At 47.7% G+C, this 17,914-nt stretch overlaps 1 protein-coding gene across 3 annotated transcripts in view; it reads left to right on the top strand.

The window, feature by feature from the left end:
• Window positions 1–17,914, top strand: part of TMEM255A (transmembrane protein 255A) — a 29,240-nt gene that overhangs the window by 7,360 nt on the left and 3,966 nt on the right. The window contains exons 3-8 of one of the 3 annotated variants that reach the window (XM_052814155.1): window positions 1,873–1,935; window positions 7,557–7,646; window positions 9,551–9,613; window positions 10,672–10,760; window positions 13,451–13,610; window positions 15,582–15,725. In XM_052814155.1, the coding sequence (XP_052670115.1) occupies window positions 1,873–1,935; window positions 7,557–7,646; window positions 9,551–9,613; window positions 10,672–10,760; window positions 13,451–13,610; window positions 15,582–15,725 (609 nt within the window). Of the gene's footprint in view, window positions 1–1,872; window positions 1,936–7,556; window positions 7,647–9,550; window positions 9,614–10,671; window positions 10,761–13,447; window positions 13,611–15,581; window positions 15,726–17,914 lie in introns of all 3 variants that reach the window. The other 2 variants (XM_052814154.1, XM_052814156.1) reach the window with 2 other exon arrangements.

Below are 17,914 nucleotides of genomic sequence, written 5' to 3' on the forward strand. Positions count from 1 at the left end.
GAGTGGTTTTCCCATTAATGCAATGAGAATTCCCATTAATTAATGAGAATCCACTGATTTATTTGGTCTTCACCTGTTGGATGTACAGACTTGCTCTAATTTCTTCTTTTTTAATTATCTTAAGTATTTCACCTTCTAGTTTGAAGCTGCTCTGGAACACCACATGGACATTCCTCTCAAACGTGCTGGATCACGCTCAAAGGGCACAAAACATTTTTCTTGAGCATTTATTTGCCTTAGGTGTGTGTTGCCACACAACGTCCTTGCTGCTAAACATCACCAGACTGAAAATAATGCCTGGATCTCCCAGGTTTTGGGCTTGGAATTGAGCTGTAAAACTCCTGTTACCTGGGGAAGGTAGGGGTTGTTGCCCAAGCTGAGCAAAATAATAAGCCCAGAAGCACTGGCAGATCAGCGTGGGGGAGTTCAGCGGTGCCCCTGGCCCTCTGCCCTGCCTGCCTGCTGCCCCAGTGTTCAGCAGCACCTGGCTTCATTGCTGTGTTTCCCACCATGGTAGTTTGTCCCTGATGTGGGGACAACGGTCTCCGAGAGCTCAGAGTGCAAGGCAGGTAGCCGGGAAGCAGCAGCCTGATCGGCTGCTCCGCTTTAATCCCTGCCGTTTGAGCCAGCAGCCCTAGCTGCCCCCGGCACTGCACCAAATGTTACTGGGTTTAAGCAGAGCGGGGGAAGATTTAAGCCCAACTTCTCATCACGTTTGTGTCTGCTAATCTCTGCACGTGCCTCTGCTTGTTAGTATCGGATTTATTAAACCTTTGTTTTCTATTCCTGGATCTTAAAATATCGATTCCAGGTTAGTTGACTCATTCTTGAATCACTGCAGCTTGTCTCATGCCTTACTCTGCTTCCTGAGGAGCTGGCCAGTTATTTGGCATTCTCACCCAGATCTTCACTGCCCCCCTAGTCTATTGACTGGATTTGTACGTGCTTAATAGGACCAGTCCAACTGTAGCACTCTTCTGGCATTTCTCATTTTGCCAACCCATAGAAGTGGAGTTGGATATGCTCTACACCGATCAAAGACCTTTCTCGGTGTGACACAGAAGTACTTCTGCATCTCCCCCCGTAGTCCGTGGTTCCTGGTTGAAGTTCCTGTTTCTGGCCTGGCTGAGGTGTGCTCTGTCCTAGGAACTTCTATTTAGTGTAGCGAAATAGCTTAAGGCTATGGAGAAAGGAGGTGGGAAATTGCACTCCTGGCTGACTTCACTGAGCTGGAATAAGAACAGTGTTGTCAGTTATGGCAGCAAGAAAAGATGCTTTTGCTGGAGTAGCTTATTCTGTTGGCTGGGCTGGCATGAGCTCTTCTGGTAGAGGACCCTCATTGATGCATCCTTACCCCTGGAAATGAGGGAGGAGTAGAAGGCGGCAGAAAACTGCTAAATCTTCCCGAGTATAATTCTCCCTTATTTCATACTTCACATCAGGAAACTCTCTAGTTGAAAACTTAGGTGATTGCTTGGTGAGGTGAACCCTTGGTGAGGTTACAAAAGCCTGGTCCTGCAGATGCTAGTGGTGTGGTCCTGCTAGGTTTGCATCTGGAGGCTCCTGAGTGTTTGTAGGGTTGTTCCAAGACAGCAATGCATATCCTCATCCACCAGCCATTTCTCAGCATCACTGGGGAGGGAATTCAGAGCTCATCCTTTTGGTTTCTACACACGCTTTTAGTGTCATGTAAGGGATACACTTGTTAGCTCCTGCTAGTGAGAGACTCCACTGATTCCTTGCTGAAGGAAGAGTGCTCACACATCCGCAGTATGTTCTTTTGCTGCTTCTGGATTTAATTGCGTTCTGTCTGTATGTAAAGTATGTTGGATATCATCCTGATCTAAATGCTAACAATATGTTGTTTTTCAGCTTGGTTTTGGGTCGTTTCTTGGAATAATTGGATCAAACTTGATAGAAAACAAAAGGCAAATGGTAAGTTCATTATAAAAACTTTTTTAAAAAACTGACAGTAACTCAAATTTTGTATGTAAAGAGTATTATTGTTTTTCCTCACTCTTCCAGGGTAGTGTTGCATACCTCTTGAGAACTAGAGATGGTTTCTGACAGCCCAGGAGAACAAGGCTGCTAACCCTGATATTTTTAAATAATAAAAAAAAAAGCACACTCAAGGAAGCACAAAGTGACTATACACAGTCTCATTGAACTCAGTGGGAATTTTTTAAAGGGCTTGAAATTGAGCGTTTGGAGTTTCAGGATAGTCAGTGCTTCACAGACTCATGCCCAGTGCTTTTTCGGTTGAGCTGTCACAGTATGTGATACATAATATGGTAAATAACATAAACATAATACATTTATTTTAAATCTCTTAAAATAAGTTCTTAGAGGCTTGGGGCTCTGCAAAAATTGCTGTTGGCCACTTTCTATTCTAAGTAAAGGATAGAGAAGATCAAGCCAGTGGTGTAACAGCCAGCCCGGAGACTGGAGGTGAAAGCCCTTAGAGGGCCCAGCAGAAAGTCCTTCCCGGGAACAGGAGTGCTCAGAGCTTTCAGCTCTAGAGATGTCTAGAGAATAAGTCACTTGAGATACCGACATGACAAAAAGCATGAAGACTGGTGTAATTGAAAAGCAACCAACTTCTCCAGTGTTGCCGACTAACATGCATTTTGCTGGTCCTCGTTTCCAAACACCTCTTCAAGTAGGAAGGAAAACCAAGAAACTTTGCATGCTGTAAAGCAGCGGCTGGGGACCTGAGAAGCACAGAAGACGCTGGCTAGACCAGATGCGCGGACCACAGCGCTCTCTGGTTCCCTTCTTGCGCTGCAAGGAGGCTTTTGTGTGCTGGGGCTGGGTGGCTGCTGTCGGCAGGTCTCTGGTGTCCCATCCCATGGGAGCAACGTTCAGAAGAGAGCAGGTGGGCAGTGAACATGCAGATAGCACAAACCAGATGAGACCAGCGCTGCTGATACGACATGATCACAACTGAGCTTGTGTTGGGGTAGGAGGGGGGTCTCTCTGTGCAGTGGGGACAGAGCTGGCCCAGATTACTCCCTTTGGCAAGCACAGGAGACTTGTGTGGACTTGGCTGGGTCTTTCATGGCCTGTAAACATGCCTTGGAGATGCTGTTTCACAAACTTCAGCCTGTGCGTGAAGGTAGGGGCTGTAGTGCTTGGAGGTGTCAGTAACAGGGCTTAGGTTGGGGGGAAGTCTTTTGGGAGAATTTGGCAAAAGGTGTGGGTAGAGAGAGATCAAAAGAAGTTGGTATCCGATGCGGTCCTGGCAGGCTGTCCAGCTCAATCTTTCCTAGCCTGTTTTCTCTGCTTGCCGTATGTGGCTGGCTAGAGGCAGCACATGGGGTGGTGTAGTCCGGCTCCTGGAGTGCCCTGTGGGCATGCCGGCCTCCTGCCTCCACTTGCCTCTCCCGGCTGCAATCCGCCTCCCCGGTGGTTGCCCCATGCTCCGGCAGCAAGATCCCTCCAGCCTTCCTCGTATGAGGTTGCAGAGGGCCAAGGGGGGATCGTGGTGTCCCTGCAGCCTGGGCCGCTGGCCCAGCGCTGCTGCCTGTTTTTGTAGGGATGGAGCTGCCTCTGCAGGGGGGCTCAGGGGTCAGATTAGCAGGGTGTGCTACTGACCAAGGCTAAGGCATGTTTGCCAAGCTGCAGAGGGAGTTGGGAGAAATTCCTGCTTGTCCTGATTCAGAGGCTAGGCTGGGCTGGGCTGGGCTGCCTTGCCCTTTGCTTTGCAAATAGCGTGTTCCCTGCAGAGCAGGAGGGAGAGAGTGAGGCAGACGCTGTAGGAGAGGAGAACTGCCTTTCCCACAGTCAGACAGGGTGCAGGGGAGGTGGGTTTCCCAGTGGATATTTTTTGTTGTTTTCACCCTGGCTCTGCAAGAGCGACATGTCCTGTTCTTTCTGTCCTAGCAGGGTTTCCAAGCCTCTTGCTCATCATGTATTAGCAGCATGTCAGAGTCTGGCTGAGCAATGGCCATGTTATGCCAGTCCTGCGTTTGTCACAGGAGCGCCCATGAGTGACAGCGTGGCTCTGACTTGACTTGTTTGTTTATTCTGAAGAGCCCTGGGTAGCCTGTGTTCATTCTTTTCATCTCTCTATCATTCTGTGTCCTAAAAAGCACGCATGACCCAGCTTTGCAGGGATTGCGTCACTGGTTGGCAGCTAGCATGTCTCTGCTCTGACCGCAGAGAGGACATGCAGTAGCTGTCATTTATTGTCCCCGTGCTTTAGTTGCATCTCCTCCTTGCCCAGGAGCACTTTACGGTGGCAGCTTTGTCCATTACATGTTTCCATAATACCACTGGCAGCGCAGGATTTTTTTTGTTGTCTTCTGTGAACTTCCCCAGTGTCCTAGTTTGCTAAAAGGCAGTCTTGGTGTTACTTGTTACGCAGTTGCTCCTCAGCGATGGCAGGAAGAGCTAAAAGCAACTTCTGCTGCCGTGTTCTTGTGTGTGTTTCTGCCCATAAGGTGGCTGGGGAGCACGAGGAGTCGATCACGCCAGGGTGGCTGACGGGGAGAGCTAACCTGAAGCAGCACTCCTCACTTCTCTCCAGCCTGCCGACAGGAATAGACCTCTCTTGTTTTTCCCACCCGAGCGTATTGGCTTTCATGCCGCACGTCTGCGCTTCCCACTTGTCGAAGTAAGGGAGAGCTTTCGTCCCCCCAGGGAGGGCCAGCTGCCCAGCGGCACTGCCCGCCGGCCTGCCAGCATCGCCTGCCTGCCAGCGCTGCAGGCAGCTCTGACTTACACCCGAGCTGCCCGCTCAGCAGTTTTCAAGTGAGGAGTCAGCATTTTACGTGCCTTCGTGACAGTCGTCCGTGCCATGGAAAAGTAATAACCAACAGCTTCACAGCCCATGTGTCGCTGGACTGTGGCCTGAAGGGAACCTCAGCCCGGGACACTTCTGCTTCGTGGTTCCTGCACTATCTGAACCCAGTTTGTCCTTTCGTGTCCAAACGCTACTCGGTGTGGCTGACTTCGGCAGGAGTTAGATGAGTGAAGACCAGTCACTGATATCACACAGCTCTTGAGAGGGACTTCTGCTTGCTACAGTAACAGTATTGTCAACACCAAATCAAAAATCTTGTTGGCAATTCATGAGATTTGTTGAAAACTGTGGGATTTTTTAAATGAATTTGTATGGTTTTATTTGCTGTTTGATTTTCTTTATCATAAATTCTCAGTGTTTGGTTTTCAGGCTTTTCTTTCTCCAGCTGAGAGAAACTGTGTGTAAATAAAGTGAACAAATCAATTTCTAACACCAGTTCCTTATATCCTAGTAGGGCTGTTACAAAAGTATCATCATTAACCTTGTATTATTTTAAATAACTATATTAGCAGCTCCTATCTGCAAGCAGGGGTGACCGACAAATACCCTAATTGTATATATTTAGTGTTTGGCTCGCTTCCCATCTCCAAGGGTCGTGCTATTTAGGGAGAATATCCTCCTGCATGTATGTATGAAACAAAGGACACTACAGAGAAAAACTAAACTCTCTATGAAATAACCTAAGCCATAAAACCCATTTCTTCCACCAAGACTGTAAGAAGCCGTGCTTTCTCCCCTTGTGTGGTTTCACTGGTTGTGGTAGTGAAACAGTGTGACTGCTGTAACGGACAGTGCAAGTTGTGATCCAGATGTGGAGATGGTGTGGGTCTGAGTGGGGAGGACGTGCTGGTGTTTACAGCTGACAGAAACAGGATTCCAGCATAGGACCTGATCCTGGAAAACTTGTCACCTGCTGCCATCTGCAAGTACTTTGTGGCACAGCATCTAATATTCCAGTAACAGCTTGTTACTAGTGACCGTGACTTGTTTGTATGGTCATTGGGTTCATTTCACAGTCTGCTCTGTCTACTGCTGCAGTTTTTATTTGCAGTAGGACAGTGTAGGTCTTGAATACTTGCCTCATCTAGAAAACCATTTTGTTTTCTCTCATTTTGAAGCTAACTGAAGTAAGCAATTGTACAGGGACCATTTCTGCTGTCCCAAGTGAGCCCTCCTGCATCTCCAGTCCTTGTTCAAGCTGACCTGGTCTGCATGTGGATGTTGCTGGAGGAAGGTCTGTTTTCACTGAAGGAGGTTTAGGTAAAAACAGTGTGATTAACCTAAAAATCCTGACATACTTTAAAATAGGATCCTTCTGGCTTGTGTTTGTCAAGGGGTTTGGCTTGTCTTTCTGAGAACTGGATCTTGGTGCAGTGGCAGGAACCAAGGTTTTCAAGCAAACTTAGCACCTGGAGCTTTAAAGCAAACATCCCCATGCCAGGAGACCCAAGATATCTGTCAGTGTTGGCCAAGCTGTTACATTTGTGTTTGTGCTATTAGCGATTTTTACTATTGCTCAAAGCTCCCAATGACCAGAGTCACCTTTGTACTTGTGGGGAAGCAGTTTTTAACAGCTGCCAGCGACCAACACTTGAAGGCTGTGATCGCTGGAGTGGAAAACCACTAGGGAAAAACCCAATAAAGCTTTCAGTTCTTTAAATGGAAATACTGCTGCTCCCCAAGCTATGACTTTGTGAACCTGTGTGTTTGAATGCCGTGCTTGCCCTTCCTCCGCGGCCCCGTCGGTATTGCCAATGTGCTTTGGCGAGGGGGATTGGGATCAGTATTGGGAGCTCTGTGTGTGATGAACTGGTCTGGACCCCGCTGGCAGCCACTGAGCTGCTGCTCGGGAGCAAGGAGACGGGTCATGTCAGCACTCGTGCGTGGTTCCCCCAGCTGAGCACTGGTACTTTGGCAGAGGTGGTGTTTAAAGTGGCGTAGCGGGAGTAGAGACTTTGTTTCTCATACCTGGGTTGGGGTTTGAGTATTTCAGGTTTACCTTCTGAATGCTTTCACCCTAACTTTAGCAATGGGCAGGATGGGGCCAGTGGAAGAGGATCAGACCTGTCTGACTTGCCTCCTTGAGCTGAAGGTAGAGGTCTCTCTCCTTGCAGCTCCAAGGCGGGAGGAGGACCTGTGGGCTGCGTTCCCCGCAACCCGGCACTGAGAAGCCCAGTCAGGCTGCCGTGAGGGTGTACAACACCGATGGCGTGGGCTGGTCACCTGTCTTCTGGTCTGGTGGCTTTGTGTTTATGCCTGCATGAAAGCGTTGTCTCCTGAAGGCATAGTCCTACCAGAGAGGTTTGCATACAGCAGTCTCCTGTGTCCTTACAGCCTGGGAAGCGTTCACAGGAGCAGCTCCCCACAGCACTCCAGGATGGGGAGAGAAGAAATCCACTTCTTTCTCTCCAGGGAAGAGTTAAGGACAGCAGCAGCCAGAAGAGGAAGTGTATCCTCAGCCTAAGTTTAGCGCTTTGGAGTCACGGAAAACCTTGCATTACAATATCAAGTCCCCAGAGAACCAGTCTGGCACAAGGCTACTACTCCTGCTGCCTTGCAGGAGCAGACGCTCTCCTTTGAGACAAACATCCCATTGCCTTCAATGAGACCAGTCTGTGCAGCCTGGGCAAACATTTGGGTCATTGATTGCTTGAGGGCTTATTGACTGTGGTTTACGTATCCTTGCGGAGAGGGCACGAAATGCTTGGTTGTGGAGAGGCAGATGATACTTTGCTTTGTTTTCCTTTCTCAGCTGGTTGCATCGATCGTCTTCATCAGCTTTGGCGTCATTGCTGCGTTCTGCTGTGCCATAGTAGACGGTGTCTTTGCTGCCAGACACATAGTAAGTGCTTCCAGGAAAACACAGGTCCTGCGATGCTTTTCCTCTAGGAAAACAAGTGATGGTGTCCGTAATCCCATATCAGGCCACATCAAACCCTATAAATATATGTCATGTGCTGAATGCTGTTTTAAATCATAAACTTTAGAGAAATGTATCAGTTTTTCAAAAATATTTTGAAATTAGCAGCAAGCATTAAGATCTTAAAACTTTGCTTTAGTTTTTTTGTGTATGCTTTATGTGTTTACTGAGTCTCAAAACTGTAAGATGTAATGTGAATTACAGCTATTGCCAAGAGACAATATATGAGCAGTAACATCTATTGTATTTTAAATGTTAGCGGAGGTAGTTCTTAATGCTGATTAAACCACTGGATGTTGTAGTAGAATTAAGCAATTTGATACGAAGCTCGTTAAAGCATTACAGTATAAACAGGAAGCACTTGCAGTAGGTTCTCAGTTTCCATTAGATGACTTAAAAAATACGAGCTACTGCTGTCACGACCAATCGTTAGCACAGTGGGACATGCAAAAGCTTCAGTTATTAGTATAGAAATGAAAAAACACAATTCCATTTCAACTTTCTAATTGAAATTTATAACTGCAAACAGGTTTTGTCCTGCAACTCTGCAGTTTGATGACTTTTTTTTGAAATTTTTGGCAAAATGGGATTAAAAAGATCGATTTGGGGTTCATTTGTGATCAGAATGGAAAGGAATTTCAGAAGGTCAGAATTACCCATGAAGTGGAAACTCCCCGTGTCAGCTGGCTCATTATTCTCCTTGTAAAGCCGGCTCCCCTTTCCTGCCCCTGAGTGTTCCAATGGTAGAAAGACGGCTGGACGGCAGGATTTGCTGACAGAGCAAAGGGCAGCTCCGCTCAGCTGCGTGATAGGTCTCTGTCTGTCTGGATGCAACCAGCAAGTCTTGGCCATCTCTGACCCCCCTCGCGAGGGTATGTAAAGCGTTAGCTTTGATAAAAAGGTGAAGCTCCTTCGACTCCTGATCCTGGCCATGTGGGTCTGAGCCCCGCAGACTCGCTCTGGGATTTTTAGGTGCTGATGTCATGGTTGGGTGATGGCATGAGCTGGCACCTTCTCCCGTCTGGGTCTGGGGATGTCTGCGTGTCTGAGGCAGCCAGAGCTGAGCAGTTGGGACAGCAAGGGCTCTGGTTTCTGCCTCTTGATAAACGGACATGCTTTTGGCCTCGCTTCACCCCCTAACAGTCCAAAGATGTCACCGTCTTGCTGGAGACGCACTCCTGCCATGCTAGCACATAGCGTTCCCCCTATCGCCTGCTGCAGCCGCTGCCCTGCCACCCCGAGTTTTGAATCAGATGCCCAGAGAGCAGGTCTGGCTGCTCCTGGGAAGGGCTCGCTGGTGTGGATACGCATCCGGCGCTGCTTTCCCTGACGTTTTGCCCTGGGGACCAGGCTGCCCCAAAGTGAGACGTTAATGCATGTTTTTAGGCTGAGCCACTGGTAATCCTCCCGAGCTTTCCCACAAGCCACTCAAGAGCCCAGAAAGACAAATTTGCCAACAAATGAGAAAGTGTTATGATTCAGCATGAAGAACCCTTGGAAACGCCATCAGGCAGCCCTGGGTTGTGTCTGAGGGGATGAGGAATGAATCATTCAGTTCAGGGTGGCCGCCCTCACCCAAACGAGCCCGACTTAAAAGCCTGCTCCTCCCATGCGAGCTGCAACAAATACATGCCTCCCAGGACCAGGGTTAAACATCACCTGGGGTTCAGGGGGGCTGCTGTGGGTGGGGATGTCGCAGAACAGCCACTGTATTGAGGTGCTGATGCGAGAGCAGGGTCTCTCCAAAGCCTGGCCCCTTTCCCCAGACTAGCTAGCTGATTTTGATTTTGCTGCGGTGCTAAGCCTGGTGCTTTTTTCATTGGCAGGATCTGAGGCCACTGTACGCGGGGCGATGTCAGTACTACTCCAAGAGTACGACCCCACCGGAGGTAAGAGCAGGTTTGGCTGTGCTGTGTCCGTGAAGGCATCAGCTTCATGGTGCAGGTGGAGGAACCTGCTGCCAGGCTGCTGCTCCGGTGTCCCGGAGGTCTGCGAAGCGAGGAGAGGGTGGGAGGCTGGGCCTGGGGCTGGAGCGGGGTGCCGGGAGAACTCCAGGAGTGAATTCCTCCACGCTTGGTACTGCCACATTAGTGAAGGAGCAGGTTGGGAGGAGGGGATGGGGGGTAGGAAAAGACACGTTTCTCTAGATCTTCAGCTGTGCATTCATTACAGGAGCAGGGTGGTGGGTTAAGAGTTCAGACAGCAGTAATTTCTGTGGATACGAGCGACATATACCAGCCTCTGCACCTCTGCAGTCTATTGTCTTCTCCAAAGAGAAGCCTGTTGGGAATGGATGTTCCTGCCACATACTGATAGTGTGTGTGGACATCTTTGGCTGCCTTTGCTGTGCACTGAGAGTCTCTCTGAGGTTTCCTCACAAGTTCCCAAGTGGTTTTGAATAACCACTATATTCCAAATTAAAATGCCTGCTTGAGGTGCAAAGTAAATACTACCCAGTGGGGTAGTGGGATCCATTCACTTTTCAGCCCAAGGACCGTCCGTGTGAGCTTGGGTGTTACTACCCACAGGCAGACAATTAACTGCTTTAGTCAGTTATTCACCAATATAGGAATCTTGCTCTCAGTTTTTATCACCCTACTGACAACTCTTTGCTCTGAGTTGCTGTGTGGTGAGGAGTGTTAGTTCAGCAAGGTCTTGGCTGCTTGTAAGAGTTGCACAACCCCCTTCCTATGCAGGCACATGCTTATCTATGACTTCCCCATGGTGAAAGGAAACACTGGTCTGTTCTAGTCTAGTGCATCTTTATTCCAGTATAACTGTCTACTTTGTAAGAGCTGTGCTGCAAGATAAGGAAAGAAAAGTCTGCCTGAGGCTAATCTGGAGATCAGTGCAAAATCTACACATAGAGCAGGCCAACTAGCAGCAGAAATCATGTTTGGTGATTATGTCCTTATGTGCTTTATGTATTTTTTCTGTATTCACGCAGGCAATCTGTCACCCACAGCGCCGTGCACCCTGCACACCGAAAATAAAAACCAACACCTGCTTCTGTTGTGACCTGTATAACTGTGGAAAGTGAGTAAGCTAAAAACACCATTCCTGGCCATGGGAAGGGTGAGCAGTGGTTATGCTGGTTTGCAGGTGTCTGAAGGGCCAGGATAGGGCAGGAGCAAAGTATCAGCTAATGACAGCTGTTGTGGGAAGGGATCTTAAGCCGTGGTTGCTAGCCACAGGGAATCCCAGGCAAAAGATAACCAAGCAAAGGGGTGTATGAAATACACTCAAGCCATTCCAGCTATGGGTGAGCATGCTCTGGGCCAGCCCAGCTGGAAAAATGAAGAAGGTGGGAGTTTCCGTTACTTCCATGTTTGGTGCCTTCCCCAGTTTTTCCCCTACTGAGTGTCGCTTGTCCTAACACCTTCCTTCTCTGTTGGCACTGCTTGTTCGCTGGGTTTTATTTTGTTTTCAAAGCCTGAAGATGTAAAAACTGGGACATTGTTCTTCCTCACCTTGTCACTGTTCCATTCCCCACTCTGCTAACAGGGGGGAGAGTTCGCAGGCCAGTGCCACCTGCGTGTTCATAAATCAGTCTCCTCTCTGCCCAGTGAATATCTTTCATGGTCACAAGAGGTTGGAAGGTGTACCAGCACTGTGCAAAGATGAGTCAGAGGGGTGGTTACCAATCGAGAACTGCTGTGTGGTGATCACACCATCATTAGATCTGGCTACTGTGCCTAAGCCAACTTAATTTACAGCATGTGCTGCTTATATCATTTGGAGTGTCTAATGTGTGTCAGCAAGTGATTAATAAATGGATTTTTTTTTTTTTTTTTTTAGTGCTGGCTCTTGCCTAGGGCTGTTTCAGGCTTAGCATTTCTCACAGTACTTAGTTGGGCTGGCCCCCACTTAAATCATTGACTGTGGTGGAGGAAGATCAAAAGCTGCTGTTGGGAGAGGGTGGTTCCACATGCTGGGAAGGGTAATCCCTGATCTCCGTAGGACTTTGTTTCTGTGGAAGCCACTGCAAAGGGGTGAAGCTCACACTTTTATGTGACAGTTTACAGAACACGATCCCTTTTTACTAGCTGAAGAGAGCGATACACAGAGAAGTGATTGGAATAGAAAAATTTGTAACTTTTCTGTATGGTTTTTCTTTTTTTTTTTTTTTTTCCCCAGCAGTCAGGCCGGTTCAGGGTCTTGCCTCTGACCCATTTTACCCTCTCTGATATAAGATATCAGTTGTTATCATCTCAATCTTGCTTAGTACCACACAAGTGTTCTGCACTAGGGAGGTACTGATTCCTTTGGGATCTCAGTAAGAAAGCCATAGATGCTCAAGGCTGGTTAGCTCACATACTAAGTAAAGGATGGAAATTATAGAAAAAGTGACAGTAGTCTTGCATTCCTCTGAATGCTGGGAACCCTGGCTGTGTCGGCAGTGGACAATCCCCTTCCCGTTGATAAGTACATGCTGTACAATGCTAAATGTTCTTGGTGGTAAACCAAGGCTCTCTGAGAGCTTTACATTCTCACACATCTCCATAGGAACGAGCTCTTGCAAACAGTACATACAGGTTCCATTGTTAAAGGCAGTCATGGTATGTGCTCAGGTTATACAGAGGTCACGCAGGCTAACATACAGGTTTTTACAACCTGCGGTTATGCTCTGCCTTGATTGTGCTTGAAATCCCTGCCTCATTGCAATGTCTGCTGCAGTGGCCTGCTACAAGAAGATATGGAAAAAAGGAAAAGAAAAAACTGAGTAATGAGGGAGGGAGGGCGGCTCTTGTGAGAGGGGACAGGTTCCTGCAGGCCTTGCAGAGTCTGCTGAGGAGCTGAGCCTGGATGTCCTGCTTCTTGGCCTTTAATATGAGCTTGTTTTTCCCCATTTTCTCAAAGCCCTTGTGCAGTTTGAGCCTAACCCCGTATGTGAGCTGGGAGGTAAGTAATTCGTAAGCCCTTAGTATTGTTTGTCCCCGATAAATATGTTTTCTTAAGGGGAATTTGCTGTAGCCCATGATATCTGGTAGGCTACACCGAAGGCCAGCCTGTTCCCCCAAGCGGCAGTCAGAGAGAAGTCATTACTGAAGAATCCCGCCTGCGAGGCTCCAGCCCACGTGTTGCAGGAGCCGCTTTTCCCTTTCCAAACTAATGACCTAAGTGGATTCAACTGAGTTTTCTCCATCTCTTTTCTGCATGTGGAAAAGCTTAAAAATGTGAGCAGAAGGACCTCTCTCTGCCAGGGTCCCGGGGGTCCTGCCAGCCCGTGCCATTGTAGAGCCGCAAAGTGCCGGCAGCTGGAGCAGAGCAGCTGAGTTGGACGTGCTTTTTGGCCAAGCCCAGCTGTGCTGTCCTGTGCCCATCTTGTGGTGGTGAGGAGCCAGTGCTGCCCTGAGGGGCACGGACTGACTTCCCTGGGTAATTCCAAGACCAGTTTGTCCTTGGGAAGCCTCCAGGATCTGTGGACATTTCGGGTGATAGAAGAGGCAGATTCAGGCTCGAGGTCATTTGGGTATTTGCAGGCGTTGCAGGACTTGTTTGTTTCACAACAGATCAAACCGTCTTCTGCCATTGTTGTGCAGGGAGATCTCAGATTGCCACAAGCGTGGGATCTAGCAGGCTTTATCTCCACTCCCTTGGTAGTTAGGTTAAGGCTATCATTAAATTGCAGAATGCATTTTACTGTCCAGCAGAAGTGCTTAGGTTTTATGATGTGTGGTGCATTTTTTTATCATTATTGTTGGGTTTTTTTCCTAATCTAGCAGAGTAGAGATTTCTGGAGGCTACTATGAATACATTGATGTCAGCAGCTGCCAGGACATCATCCACCTTTACCACTTGCTTTGGTCGGCAACGATTCTGAACATAGTGGGACTATTCCTAGGGATCATTACAGCAGCAATACTTGGAGGCTTTAAAGACATGGTAAGATGGTACCAATTTCTCTGTGCATTAAACAAAACAAATCAGGCAAATTGCCTTTTAAATATAATCATGAAAACAGCTATTGGCATTTCAGTGCAAATGATCTATGCGTCACTGCAGTCAGGCTGGAAAGAAAGGTTTGAAATAACTGTAAGGAGAAAGTGGAAATGATTCACTTTTCTGATCTGGTGTTGTTATCCCACAAGTGGGGTGGTTTACCCCGTGTGTGAAACGCCAATATACACACAGAGCAGAGGTATTTTATTCCAATTCATGTTTGCGCAAAGATGGGGGCTAGGTGGTAATCCACAAAGCTAGCACACCTCATGCCTAAACGGGCAAGCACTTTATACAGTTCAGTTATACATATTCAATTTGCAAAGTTCTTCCCCAAAACTATTACTGGTAGTCGCTTATCTAGCACAGTTTCTATTGGGTTAAAGTTTCCCCGCTTCGAATTAAAGGTACAGTGTTCTTTTATTCTACAGCACACGTTCAAGGAGAGGCGGGGGGGGTTAAGTCTTTTGGTCTTGAATTGAGTCGGTGGTCGTGATCTCCCCCTGCCGCCTTTACCTTTCCTCCAGTTATCAAAGATTTTTGCTGACTTCATGCCTATTAGCAATTTTTCAACTTCTTGGCGCCTCCTGGGGTAGGATGTTCCCTTCTTATCAGTCTTCTAGTTCTCCTTCAGGGGCCCAGTTGTTAGCAAGGCATGCCTTGTATATACAAAGGATATCTTATTTCACAAGACCTTTGTGGTCTTCTTAAGTAAATCACCCCCTAAGTACATCACTTCTTAAGTACATCTTTTCTTAAGTACATTCCCCGTCACCACCTGATCACAATTAGAAAAGATGAACAGAATTGGGAGATTGTAATTTCAAAAGGAAATTTCTCAGAGGTGTTGGCAATACCAGGATGAATAAAATTAAGCTCTTTCTTAAAAACTGCTATTCCTTTTCATAGCGTTGACTTTTTACAAGGAAATGTGTGGTGGTTGCTCATGAATGATGATTTTATAGCAGTAGTAGGGTTCTGAGCTTTACAGACTGTTTAAGCAGCTGTGTTAGGCTGAAACTCTCCATCTAGTTTCTTCATGGTGCAGAATCTGAGAGGGTGAACTGGGGACCAAAACCAGGTGAAAGATTGCAAACTTCAGATAATGAAAAAAAAATGCTGTTCTGACAACATGAGCTTTGAAATACCCTCACTTAACCAGGCTGCCTGTTACCTTCCGCACAGTTTTGTTCTGCAGAGGACAATTCAGTGGAGAGAACTGAACATTCAACAGATAAATTTGGGGGTTTTTTCAGTCTGTTGTGACTCATTCGGAATAACACAAACTGAGGCACCCAGAAAAGAGCATTTGTTGGCCTGGCAATACATTTTTCTTACGAACAAATCTTGTGCCCTGTACTAAGGGTGCCCTATTTCAGAACTCTGAACTTTCCTGCACTCTTTGAAGACTCACCAAGGTCTTCGCAAACAAAACAGGAGACACATTCCCAGCTGTGCGTCGCGGCCTTTTGAAATTTGATCCACACCAGACAGCCTGTAAACCTCTGCAAATAAAGATGTATAGAAGTGTCTGTGAACAGCAGTACAAGAGGAGTTGAAATATGCTGATCTCAAAATGCCCTGAAAAATAGAGTAATCAAAATTAAAGGATTCTTTCTCCTACTTGTGAAGGTGCAATCTGAACAGTTGTTTTGTTTGAGTACTGACGTGCACTGGGCTATTGCCAGCTTCTTCTGTGGAATCTGAGGGGAAACAATAGGTGGCTGAGGAATGAAATGACCTCTGGACTTACCTGCTGCCTAAGAGGGAACCAGATTGCCAGTTGCTAATTCAACAAAGTTGAGCTCTAAAGACACACAGGACTCCTTTAAATCACTTCTGCTTTCATTCAGCTGTCAGCTTTCTGTGACCTTGTTAGTAGCCTGAGATTCTCTTTTTTTTTTGTTTTAACAGACTCCTTCCCTCCCTACGCTGAACTGTACGGTTGAAAATGCACACCCTTCGGTGTCCTACTACTCAAGGCCGCAGGTGACATCTTACAACACCTACTACCACAGCACTCCTCACCTGCCTCCCTACTCCGCATACGACTTTCAGGTAGGGAACATTACAGGATGTTTTCTTGTTTAGCGGCAAGGTTAAATCCAGCTGGTCTGCAGGACTCTGGAGGCATGTCTTCCCATCATTCACACAGTTTAATTTTCCTGTTCTTGCAGACAATACCAAATCTTTCGTACTAGGCATTGGTCCTTGGCAGTGCTCTCTCTTACTAAGGCAGTGTTTTCCTGAAAGCTGTCCTTGAAGAAAAGGCAACAGAACCTACTGCCTGCCTCCCCCATTGTTCACGGGTAGAGGCCACATTAAAAAAAGGCATTGCGTCTGGCACCTGCAATGCACTGAGCATAGAGGCAAAGCAAGGTGTTTAGGTGCTACTTTTTATTAGGCCAACTGCTATGTCTGAGAGAAACAGATGAGGTTTTGGAAACAAGCTATTTTAGCTCCTGAAGACACATACTGACTGAAAAGCTATTCTGTTGTGGGTTTTTTCCACACGCTTAAGCTGGTCTAAGAACGGTCCCTGCAAACATCACCTCTGCTGCAATGCATCCTTTCCTTTTCTGAGTGATGGAGCTGTGCTGTTGGAAATGGTGATTTCATGTGAACCTTGCTGTCAACATCAGCTTTGCTTTGTTGAAGCAGATGAGCACATTTCCTCCTCAGCTCTTCTGTCAGGTGGATGTTACCACAATGGTGATGTTAACTTAACACATGATACGTTTTCTTTGCAACCATCAGGGATGGAGACTTTTTTTATTAACAAGAGCTTAAGGTCTTGGACATGAAGAGAGAGGTGTGCTCTGTGATAGCCACCATCTCCCTCATCAGAGCCACGCATTAGAGATAACATGAATCTAAACTTTTCGGGTTTTACTGCTAGTGCTGCTAGACAACACTGTTGTCAGGGCTTCCTAGAAGTATTTGAACGCTTACATCAGAATTTCTAGGACTTATTTATACAAATTTGTGACTCATTTTTGAGAGTAATGCAACCTGGAACAGTCACTAGTGTTGTGCAACTCTTTACGGTTACAAAAATGCCAACCTCAGCGCATACCAAACCAAGCTCTGCTGCAAAGTCCTCTTCTCAGCCGCTCGGCTGGTGCTAAGTGCTGTTTAACTCGGGGTTTGTCCGTACTGCAGCCACAGTACCAGCAGAGAGCTCAGCATGGGTGGATTTGCCCCGCTTTTCAACTAGAAGTACTGTTGGGGCTCTGCTAATGCTTACAGCTCAGCCGGACAGATGAAAGTCTCTCTCTGTCTCACTGCTGTGAGCACAGGTGTTGGTTTAGGAGCTGGCACAAAAGCTGGGAAAAAATTGAGGTAATCCAAATTTAAAATAGCCAAGTCTCTCAGATGCAATTCCAAGTCTGAGCCTTGCTTATCTTCCAGGGAACTTGAGGTCCTGCATGAAGCATTAGCTGAGGCCTCTGGCTGCGGAGACTCTCTCTCGCCTTGAGCCCTGCTCTGACCCGAGCAGTGTCTGTACCACACTGGCACCTTCTCTCCTGCCATCCTACAGCACATGGAGCAAGCCCAGCCTTGCCTCTCAGATCCCTTTTGAAGGCTGCACTCCCTCTGGTGCAAGAATTTGCCGAGTCAGTGCCTCCCACTCATCCCACACATCTTTCACAGGAGAAAAAAAAACCAGCATTCCAGAATTTCTAAGGAAGCCTGTGCCCCTGCAAGAGCCTGGCTTTCACACACAACTCCAAAATGGCAGATCCAGCTCTCTGGTTTTTGGGGGAGCACAAGTCGATGGGTGTTGCAGCAGCCACCACGTGTGCCATGGCTAATGACGCTCCAGCCAGCTGGTCACGGTGAGGAAGGCAGCAGGCCTTTGCAGGGGGCCATGACGGGAACCGGGCAGGAGGAAAGGGCGCTGGTAGAAGTAGTGCCGCTATCTTACTCCTCACTCCATGTGCTTGGTTGGGGGCAATTGGGTGAGAAAGTCGCAGTCCTGCAGCGTTTTGACTTCTGCAGGCCCTGAGCCACGTTTGGCTCTGACGAGAGAACGCAGGCGAGCGTTGGCCTTCTCTGCCTTTCATCCCGTCAAAAGTGGAATTAGTGCCATCTTCCCAGCCGCCGGCTTCGTTAACAAAGCCAGGCTGCTGCCTGCAGTCGGTGTGAGCCAGGCTCACTTGCAGCCACAGCAGCTCTCCTCCAGGACGCGTGGCTGCGGCTGAGGCAGCCGGGCGCAGGCGCTTTGTACCAGTGAAAACACAGGG

Source organism: Harpia harpyja, chromosome 18 (genome assembly GCF_026419915.1).
Source record: "Harpia harpyja isolate bHarHar1 chromosome 18, bHarHar1 primary haplotype, whole genome shotgun sequence".
Taxonomy (NCBI): domain Eukaryota; kingdom Metazoa; phylum Chordata; class Aves; order Accipitriformes; family Accipitridae; genus Harpia; species Harpia harpyja.